Source organism: Egretta garzetta, unplaced genomic scaffold (genome assembly GCF_000687185.1).
Source record: "Egretta garzetta isolate BGI_Z169 unplaced genomic scaffold, ASM68718v1 scaffold782, whole genome shotgun sequence".
NCBI classification, from domain to species: domain Eukaryota; kingdom Metazoa; phylum Chordata; class Aves; order Pelecaniformes; family Ardeidae; genus Egretta; species Egretta garzetta.
The window spans coordinates 551,905-562,835 of NW_009258785.1; the positions used below are offsets into that span (position 1 = coordinate 551,905).

The 10,931-nt window shown below is 40.8% G+C and overlaps 1 protein-coding gene across 2 annotated transcripts in view; it reads left to right on the forward strand.

The window, feature by feature from the left end:
* Positions 1-9,396, forward strand: part of TMEM263 (transmembrane protein 263) — a 12,247-nt gene extending 2,851 nt beyond the window's left edge. For both annotated transcript variants that reach the window (XM_009649473.2, XM_035889195.1), the window contains exons 3-4: positions 2,989-3,058; positions 8,349-9,396. In XM_009649473.2, coding sequence (XP_009647768.1) covers positions 2,995-3,058; positions 8,349-8,635 — 351 coding nt within the window. In that variant the 5' untranslated portion in view covers positions 2,989-2,994 and the 3' untranslated portion in view covers positions 8,636-9,396. The remainder of the gene's footprint in view (positions 1-2,988; positions 3,059-8,348) is intronic.
* The last annotated feature ends 1,535 nt before the right edge of the window (positions 9,397-10,931 follow it).

Below are 10,931 nucleotides of genomic sequence, written 5' to 3' on the forward strand. Positions count from 1 at the left end.
TCTCAGGCCCGGGTAGTCCTTCATTGGCTTCTGGGATCGGCTAGCAGCAGACCACTGGGGTCCGTGAAGTTGTAAGAGTGAAGTATTTCTGTGGTTTAGAAGGAGTTGTGTGTTAAATCATTGCATGTGAGTGATATATTGCATAATATTCCTGTCTAACTTTTTTTAAAAGTAGCTGTGGTCAAGTATTACGTAACCTTGAGGTTCTGCAGAAGGTAGTACGGGAGGGAATACCTAATCTTGTCACTATTTTTTATGTAGGACTGTGCTTTTTTTTGTTTGGTTGGTTGGGTTTTTTTTGTTTTTACACTTTCAAATTCTTTATCACTGAACTAGAAACTCTGCTGTGGAACTCCTCTGCCAATACATTGCTTTGCTCATTTAGCTTTGCAGGAATTGCAAGCAAATCTGACAGTGGCCCAACCTGGATTACGGAAAGTTACAACAGAATCTTTGTCCTGCGCTATCTGTTTGCCAGTCTTGCTCTGATCCTTTCCATTGGAGAGGTCTCATCTTAATTAAGTACTTACATGATGCCTAGCACAAGAGAGCTTTGGTACTTCACTGGGCCTGTATCTGCTGTCGGTGCTGTGGTGTTCCATAGCTTCTTACTAGTGGAATATAGTAAAACTTGTGTGGAGCCTTGTGACGCTTTTCAGTGTTCTGCAATGTTCAAAACTGGTAACTTGCTCCAACTCCCCTCTAAACTTGTTGATAATCTCTGACAGTGTTTTACCTCCTAAGTTTAAATAAATTTTTGGAGCCTCTTGCAAGGAATTGTTGACAAACTTCTTGGATGCTCAAACGAGCAATTGCATCTGTGTTTCTTTTGCGAGTTATGTGCAGGCTAGGTACAAATATATTAGCGGAGGTAGTTCTTCATAAAAATTTTAATGTATTTCTGGCTTACTTAATTTGTGTTTCCCTTGAGTCTGCTTTAAAACTGTTTTGGTCACTTTTTTATCCCTTTGTTTGAAGTAAGGCTTGCTAGGTTGTGATTTTTTTTTTTTTTTTTTTTTTTTTTATTTTATTTTTAGGACCTTCCCTAATGCAACAAACAAAAAACTCCTTCCAAATTCCTGATACAGTAATCATCTTAATGAACAAAATGGCCATATGTTCAGTGGGAACACAGTTAGTACAGTTTTGTACAGATGTTTTGATAAAATAACGTCAGGCCTGTCAGATTCTTACAGTGTCTGCCTTCTCTTTCTTTATAGTGCTTGATATTTTTGTTTCAGGTTGGAAAAAAGCAACAACCAACATGTAACTACTTAACACAGTGAGGACAAAATCTTTTACATTTCTTCCGGCTTGTATTAGATGAATGCAAAGAAATCGCCTAGTATCGGAATCCAGTGCTTTCACAGAACCTGATTGCCCGCAGTTGCTACCTGTGACCAGTTGGGCTTCCCCTGCCCTTGACTTACTGACCTGTGATTAAATACAAGAACAGGGAATTGTATAACTGATACTCTTTCCAATTGCCTTTTAGCCCTCATGTATTTAGTCTTTTGTCTCAAGGTGTTGCTACTCGCTTTCCTATTTCTTAGCTTCCTCATTTGTGTTTCTGGCTTTTGAGAGGTACTTGTGCAGCACTGCTATCAAGTCAGCCATCCTGGTAGTAGGGTTTTTTGCTTGCTTTCCTGTTCAGCTTCTTGTGTAAAGGTACCCATGTTTTCTGAGTCGTGAGCTGATACCCTTAGTGCTGATTGTGAGGACTCTTTAATATTCAATTTAGGCTTGCTTTGCATCCAAAGTTCTATCATTTAGTGTGTGGGTGTCGGTTTTTACTTTCATGTTTTGACTTCATAATTATACTGTGAGGGGTTTAGCAATAGCCATCTTCTAGGTGAGTCTTCCCACCCTCAAGTTCTGCTTCTGCCTCCTCGTCCCCGCTTCAGATCCCAGTCACTCTTCTCACCCAGAGGAGCTATGGGGACATCTGGGCATGGCAAGAAGAGGCTGGAATGATTTTTGTGGTGGTTGGTGACTCCTGGAAGAAATTAAATGATTTAAAGGCTTGCGTATATGTGCAGGGAGAAGGGAGCTAAGAGGTCACTGGCAAGAAGGTAGAAGGATGCTGAGTGGTATAATGCAACTTGGTTTTCTTTCTCCTTTCGCCTCCAGTGCCTGCTGAGGAGGGAAAGCAGGATTGGCAGGAGGGCTTGGGGGAGGAGGCGGGACTTAACACCAAGGCACACCTTGGTGCAGGAGGGAAACCTGGACTAGATACTGCATTCTTCCCCTCCAAAGGGAAAAAATGTAGTAAGCAGAGCTGCTGATTTGAGCTCTCTCCTGTGCTTCCCCTCAGCGTCAGGGATTGCTGCTCTAGATCTGCTCTAGGAAACAGCTTTTGGTGTAAAGAACTTTCCTTTCCAAAATGTTTTCATTGGAAAGCTTGTGTAGAGTTAAAACAGTCTCGTTCTCCTGCTGTCACCACTCTGTATGCAATACTGCTACAAGATAACTGGAGTGTTTTCATTACAGTTTTTCCACCTTGTTTCCATGGAAATTATTCTAATTCTGCTGCAAGGACTTGTTTCTTTACACTACTGCTTTCCAGGTGCTAACAGATCTTACAGGCATGCTGCTGTTGTTTTTCTAGTGCCCACCCACCTCTGTGATCACCAGGCTTTTCTTTTTTACTACGTAAGCTGTTGTATGGCAGTGGCTGTTTTATTATCATACTGGTTTTCTTCCTGATGGCTTTTTAGGTTTGAGATCCACTTGGTGTGGAGTGGCATCCCTCACCAAACCTGCTGACCTGGTGGAGGGCTCCTTTTTCAAGCATTGAGTCTGGTTGAAGAATGCAAAAGCACAGTCTGATAATAATAAGAGCAGTAGTTTGGCAGGAGCTGCTTGCTTATCTAGTATGAAAAGGAAGTTCTGTTTCTGTGGAACTTAATCTATGAATCCAAAATTCATGTAGTTGACCTTTATGCTTTGCTGGAAAGGATGTATAGCTTATGTGAATTTCTTTTTTAGGCAATAATGAATCAAACGGACAAAAATCAACAGGAAGTCCCATCGTACCTTCATGATGAACCACCAGAAGGTATGTATTGGTTTTCATAGTACGAAGTAAATTCATAGAAATTCATCAGAAGTTCAGTTCTCCCTTAAAAAAAAAAAAAAAAGCATCTGCAAGCTGAACACTTAACTTTCATCTAAGTAGCAGTAAGCAGGCCAACCCTGGGATGGGATGGGCCTGGATTATTGTTCACTTCTCCATGATCCTGTTTCTAATAAGGCCACTGAATATAACTCAGTAAACAACTGTAGTGATAAAATACAGAGAAGGTGGCAGATACTGCAGGACATAATTTGCAGATTAGTTTCCAGAGATGTGAATTGGTCCGATGGGTATTTATTTCTGCTGTTTGTTACTTCTGCCATTCATTATGTGAGACGGAAAGAGCCCAGCTTCGTGATTTGGACACCTTGCTGAGTTCATAGTGCCTTTGACTTCTAAACAAGATGCATTTAAAAATATACAGAATTTTATTACTATTTTTGGAGACCCTTTTCCATCATGCAATTAACTGTGGTTCTAACTGTTGACTTAATCTCATGGTTTCATAAAAACAAGCACACAATTGACTTCATTAATGCAGTGACATCTTGGGTCTCCTGAACCAAATGAATCTTAAATTGGTTATTAGATCTGCAGAGGAAATGCAGTTGCAAATGAGCAGAGTTACCTTCTGGGCTGTGGAATGGCAGGACTGTGAAGAGTCCTGTTTTCATAATGTGACTGGATGCATACTAGATTAAAAGCCGTTCTTGGCACACAGGTTGTCTGTATTCTGTCATCTCTTGCTTTAAGACCATATGTGTTGGATGTAGAGGTTGGTGAGTCCGGATTCCTCTTGGTTCATTGCACTTCAATTTATAGTGGCCCTTTAAAGCTCTTTTTGTTTGTTGGAGTTTTTTTTCAGCTTTTATAAGGTGTATAACTGAACAATTTACTTCACTTGAACAACAGTATTATCCACTAACTGTAGCAGAAGGGGTTGAAGTGGAATAGCTCACTCTGTTCTTAACAACTATTAGACAGGGAACACAAGTACAAGAAGATGAGAGGAAAGGGAGAAATAGATTTTCCCGGCACAGTGGTTCTTAATCTCTACTATAGTTGAACTTGTATCAGTATCGTGGTGTGAGGACAAAACCCTTTCTTTTTAAGCCCTTACGGTGTTGTCAAGATCCCAGAAGCATTTCTGAAAGCAAATGCCAGGTTGCAAATTTTTCCCTAATATGTATTATCTTCAAATCTAATTGTTAAGGTGCTTTTTTATCTGTCTTTTTAGTATTTTTTTTTTTTTATTTTGCCTTAAAGATTGAATTGTGTTTTATGCATGTTAAACCTCACATATAGGAAGTGAACACTGGTCTGACTGGTAAACTACAACCGATTCTTTCTTGAGTAAGGCAGTGAAACAAGTGGCCATTTTTTATCATCCTGGAATATTCAGTAGGTTGTCCAGATTCAGAGCATAACAGCAGAGTCTGATCATTGCTAGGTATTGCAAAGTTTTATTTAGAATTTGTGAGCAACTGAGACTGACTTTCTCCTGCACGGTATCTTTCAGTATGACAATAACCAGCTTGAATATGAAGTCTAACTAGATGGAGAAAGCTGGTGTAGTTAGAGGGAGTAGAATGAAACACCACTCGTTTTAATGGAAACCTCATCCTTGAAGAGGCTTTTTCCTTTTGACTCTTTCACGTGCATTCTTCAAGCCTTATGAGTTTAGCTAAAATGTTGGCATACCCTTGAACATCCCTGTTTTACATGTCATACAAGGCCTTCATATGTGATACGCTTACCCCGTCATAGAAAGATGGCCAAATGTGGATGGAAGGCTACCAGTTCAATGTTGGCAAGAAGAGAGTCTCTCTAAACAGGCTGCCAAAAAAAAAATCCTTAGAGGAAAGGCTCAATTCCAAAATCAATTTGCAGTTTTTCATAAAGATGTAAATAGTTCCAGTTTGTCCAACGTGCACTCGACAAGCTTGGTACCCAAAGGCTTTAAAGAAATACATATGTAGAAGAAGCTTTTGTGCTCATTCTTTCTACGAGTAGTGCTATTCTGATGCTTTATTTTCTGCTTTGTAAGTGGCGCCAACCTTTGCAACCTACGTTCTTTGAAACTCTTGTTCGCTGTTGGACTCTTTTCAGCAGGCAGCTGGCTGCAAGGTAGCATGGTAGGGCCAACCCCTGAACAGGGAACTTGTGTCATTTTCTCCCTAGATTTAGGAATGATCTGGTTTACCTTCTTTCTCATGCTGGTTAGAAACAAGGAGACCAGGAATGAGTATCCTAGAATGGAAATCAACTGGCAATAAAAACTCTCTGCAGCTGCAGGCATTTCCTAGATCTAATAGACAATGCAAACAGGAATGAAATGGGAATGTGTCGGCCATCACCAGACGTTATTAATACACCGAGTCACAGTCAGTATTTACACTCATGAAATAGAGTAGATGTTGTCAAAGGATTGGCTACCTGAAGTAATGTGAGGAAAAGCATGTCAGGATTACTTTTGTTTGCTTCTCTCGTGTTGTTTAAGTTGGCTATGATGGGTCCTTTCTTGCTAATATCAGGTCCGATTTACTAAAATCAGCTCTTAAAATTCAGTGTGGTAAAACTTTACTCCCATTCACCCTGATGACAGTGATCCAGTTAGGTGGAATTTAACTACCTTCTGACCAAATTTTTTACAGGGTGTGTAAGTCTGGTCAGAAGAATCCTCTAATGAATAATACCTAGATAGTGGATTTTATACCAGGCTGTCTATAGTCCTCTCTGAGTGTGATTCTTTAAAGGCTTTCTGTATGTAAATAGAAATTCTGACCTCTATGTGCTCATGTTTTTGCTGGACATGTCCAGGTTGAAAGCTACTGGCCCAGAATGAACCAGCAAGGGTATTGCTTCACTTAAGTAAAAAGCTGTAATTTATGTTTCTAGTTTCCATGACCCATTCTGTTATCTATATCAATGTCTTAAGTAGTGCAAGCTGGAAGCATTTTTAGTATTTCTTGCTCCCTTGAACTGCACTGTTCCTCTTTGTGCTTTTTTTCTGTGTCATTTTCTCCCTAGATTTAGGAATGATCTGGTTTAGCTTCTTTCTCATGCTGGTTAGAAACAAGGAGACCAGACATGCATATCTTAGGATAGAAATTGGCCAGCAATAAAAACTTGTAAGAAATTCTCTCATTTAAATAGTGTCTCTTGTTTGAATTATTCTGGGGCACGCATGTAGGAACTCTGAAGTTCACACTTTTTTGATGAATTCTGAGTGCTGGGTCAGTCCTGGCATGTCACGAGACTCATCAGAGGTGCATGGGAAGCTGTTCACCCTGGTTTTCATCTTGTAGTGGATGAGTGCTGGGAGGTGACTCTTGGAAACTGTCTTCTGAATGTGAGTTGTCAGCAGTCAGGGTGCTGGAAGCAGAGACCTGTTCTGCTGGTTCCTCTAAGGCACGTCACAGTGCGGAGCAAATGCCTTGATAGGGGCTGGATCTAAGTCTCTGGTGGATCTAGATCTGTTTTTTCTTTTTCCCCCTCTCTCTAGACTCATCATCCTCTTCCAAGCATGTTCTTTCTGCTGCTGACTCCCTCATCTCTTTATTTCATGTTTGTTTCTTCCCTGGCACTGCCCCACTGTGGTTCCATTTGCCCTTTTCTTAGTTCCCCCAGTCGTTTTTCCCTAAGAAAGGGAAACATGTCTGTTAAATCCCATGTATTATCTACAGGTAGCTAGAAAATACAAAAAACTGTGGAACTCTCACCCTAGTTCTGTTAGCTGGCTGTCACTTGCCATGGTTCTCTATGAAACTTTTTTTTACAAAGTGTTTGGGGTTGGTGAGGAATTGACAAGACAGGAGCTGAAAAAATGCTTGCCTGTACGCCATTGTTGTGAGGACCAGAGATTTCTCAAGGTTCACATTGAAAATACCTTGCAGACAAACAGGTGTCAGGGCTACTGGCTTATAGGTGCAGTGGGGGATATTTTCTTGTGTGCTTAAATTGCACATTAACATACTGTTTCATCTTCCTGTTTCTTCTTTGAAGATGAGATGATGCTTATGCAGTAGTGGGGCGTGGAGTTGCCTTAGTTCCCTTTAGAGGCATTTTTGAATCCTACGTTTTGAAATACGAAGTAATACTAAACTGTTGGAAGTCTAAGTGGCTAATTCTGGGAGTCTTTCTATTATTCTAATTTTTTCTGTTATTTTGAGGCTATGTAACTGTACCACAAATATGGAATAGGAATTGACTTATACAGCATATAGCAAGAAACTGCACAGAGGGCAGGTTAAACATAACATTAAAAGAAAAAAACCACCACATTTATGTGGTCAGTAACCTGGTTTGAGACTTGGGTTTGTGCGTCATATTGGGGCTTCTGTTGGGAGCCTGTAACTCTTGCTATTGTTCATGCCTTTGGGGACCACTTTTGGTATTTAATGAGCTTATTTGGCCATGGGATTCTCCCTTCCCTCCCCTTCCCTATCCAAATTACAGAAAAGGCCTTTTTGGAAGAAAACTAATTTGTGTACATGATGAAGAAAGGAAGTGATACAGTGAAGAGTTGGCATCAGTTTTGTCTTCTCGCTCCTCTGACTGCTTTCATTCTTTCCTTCTTTCCCTCTTTCCTGACCCCGGTGCACAATCCTTGTAAACACATCTGTGAAACAGTAATTATTAAGGAAAGAAACAGCTTGGTCTCCACATGAGCTCTTTTCAAAAAAACAGCTTTTTTTTTTTTTTTTTTTTTTTTTTTTTTTTTTTTGATCAACCTTTGGGTCTGTTTCTCCAAGAAAATTTTTTCAGTCCACCCTCAGAGATTTGAACAGCAAGACAGTGCTGCTGCTTTTGGGGGTCCCCCCTGTTTGTGGGTTAACTCTTAATGTTAGGATGGGGGGAACACGAGGTTGTGTCATTGTCCCCTTCCCCCCCTGCCCTCCTTAATAAGGTCCAGAAATGAGGCTCTTTTGGCCATGAGACTTTTCAGAGTCTGGGAAGGAGGTGGTTGCACACAGACAGAGGACAAAAATTTATCACGTGAGACCATCTGGGAGCTGTATGCCTGATGTTTGTAGGCTCGGTATTGACTTGTGTTTTAGCAAACAGCACTGAGGTATGTCTCGCTGCAGCAAAGTGTCTTTTCTTATTTGGCACTATGATGGCGCATGAGCATGCAAGAAGAGTAACCTACGAGGTAAGTATGCGCCATGGCTGTTAGGCTAGAAAAGGAAATACTTACGAATAACTTTTTCTTTTGAAAATGCTTTGATCGTAGCACTGGGATTGATCCGCTTGTTCTTTCCTCCCTTAGGTTCGTTAAAAGACCACCCGCAGCAGCAGCCTGGCATGCTTTCTCGTGTGACCGGTGGCCTCTTCAGTGTCACGAAAGGAGCTGTTGGTGCCACAATTGGGGGTGTTGCTTGGATTGGAGGGAAGAGTTTGGAAATTACCAAAACAGCGGTCACATCTGTGCCTTCAATGGGAGTGGGGCTAGTCAAAGGAAGTGTTTCTGCTGTGGCTGGAGGTGTTACAGCTGTAGGATCTGCTGTTGCAAGTAAAGTGCCTTTAACAGGAAAGAAAAAGGATAAGTCTGACTAAAACCAAAACTGAGACATACTTGATCCTCCAGAGTATTACATCAGTGGCATTAAAATCTGCTGATTTGGACCGTGAGAAGCCATGTGTCTTAGACACTTTATCTTCTAAAGAGCTGTGCAAGTAACTATTTCATCTGAAAAGGACAGAAGAAGCTTGGCTAGCACAGAGTATGAAGATTTACTAGAGCCTAGATTGAAGCCTTGTATCTGGTGAAATGTTACACTTGATAACTATAGAAGTGAGTGAGTGTATCTGAAGGGATAATACATATTTGGATATTCATTTACTGTAAGTCTCTTGCAGTTTTGGACTAAAATGTGAACGTAGAAACTTGGTAATCTCTGCCGTACCATCGCTATGATGAGATGCCATTTACTGTTCTCAGTGGTTTCCACATCCTCCTCCTAAGGATCCTTCAGCTGTGGAACAGCATTGTTGGACGTACCCAGGTAGTTTTGGTCATGAAACTGTATGTGCAGGCAGCCTGTAAACTATCGATGACTGCGTTCTCCCAGTGCAGACTGGAGCAAATAGAACTGGAGGTGTGCAGAAATTGGAAATGAGAGTGGGAGATAGAAGTGAGGAGGTTTGACAACATGGCAGAAGGGATCATAAAGAGTAAACTAATTTAATGCCTTATTAGAAAAAATACCTTTTTACTAGGTGAAGCTGTGTAAAGAACTGTCCTGTCGTTTCGGTGCAGTTCACAGAATGAGCTTTAGACTCTCTTTACAAATCCCAGTACCTGAAACCTTGTCAATTTATACTGAAAACAAGACTGCTCCATCTCAGGTGTATTTAATGATATGCATCTATCTCCTGCGAGTGAAAACTTGCTTCTAATAAACTTCTTGTAGACACTAGAAAAAATGATGGCTTAACGGAAACTGGGCTGATGTTAGTGGTCACCTCGCACAACTGTCTGACTTGGAAGAAATTCCTTTGTGTAGCTGGAAACCACTGAAGAACTAGCAAAGCTGTTCTCTCAACTCCATGGTGCACCAGGTTAGCTTCTTGCTCTGTCTAAGCAAACGCAAGGAATTTTTCACTACATCTTTCTCTCATACTTTGCATTTTGATTTTTGAGTGAAATGCAATACTTTTATTTAAAAAAAAAGCCAAAAAAAAAGTAGATGAGGCCTTAAATAAAAACAAACAAACATCGTCCAAGTAGATTGTATACTGACAGATTCCAAATGTGGACACACCTCAGATGGGAACATCTGTAGGTCCTCAGCAGCGTGTGAGACAAAATGCACTTGTAACGACACAGCTTGAGGTTGCCTTAAAATAGAAGCTGTTGGTAATCTTTTGTGTGTGTGTGTGTGTGTGTACTGACTTTGCAAGTAAGTAACCTCTTTGGAAGCCCGTAGAAGGCTGTGAATGTTCTGCACGCAGTATTTTCTAAAAACTTGTGTTCCTACAGAGAACTTCTAAGCATGTAAGCTTACTTTTTCAGTGGTTATGTTTGTACAAGAAGGGTATATAGGGAGCCTTTTTAGAAATTAAAAAAAAATCCAAAACATATTACTTGGCTAAAACTTAGTCCTATATTCCTGGGTGTTGAAAGTACACTATGTGTAAATTATGGTACCGTAGTCACCTAGCCTCTCTGAGCCGTTGGTACTTAGCTGCACTCTGGAAGAACTTTATTTGGTATCAGTAGTTGTATATGTTGATAGTACGGTGTTCATAAGCATGGGGATTTGGGGTGGTGGGGAGAGCAAAAACCCAACGAATGGCGTTACCTGCTCCTTTTGTTAGACGTACCAGCTGCTGAGCTCCAGTCTGCTGCGAGGGTGCGATGAGGTAAGTTCATGCAGCAAATGGAAGACTTTAGCTGGTTTTAATAGGCAAAAGCTAATCGCATGTAGTATAGCGTAGTTTAAGGATACCAGTTAGCTCTGGAAATGAGCTGGCTTGGATATCGGGGGCGATCCACCTGCAGCAAATAATTTAGTATGGTCTGCTCCCCTGCAGTTTCCCATGTAGACGTATCCCCGGAGTGCTACCACTGAACTCTCAGGAGTCATCTGTTTGGAGAATAGTGGTATTTGTGATGCTCAACAAACCCTTCCTGATCGTTTTCCGAAAACATAAATGTTGAACTGGTCATACCCCTTTTTCTTATGACATTCTCTAATTTTTATACTATGAAATTTGCTGCAAAACAAAGCGTGGTCTGAGAGAAGCAATGTTAGAGCTGTAAGAGCTGCCAACACTTTATTCTGTTTTGTTCTTGACACATCCTGTCGTTACTACTTCTGAATCTTGTAACTGAAACACTTTAACATAG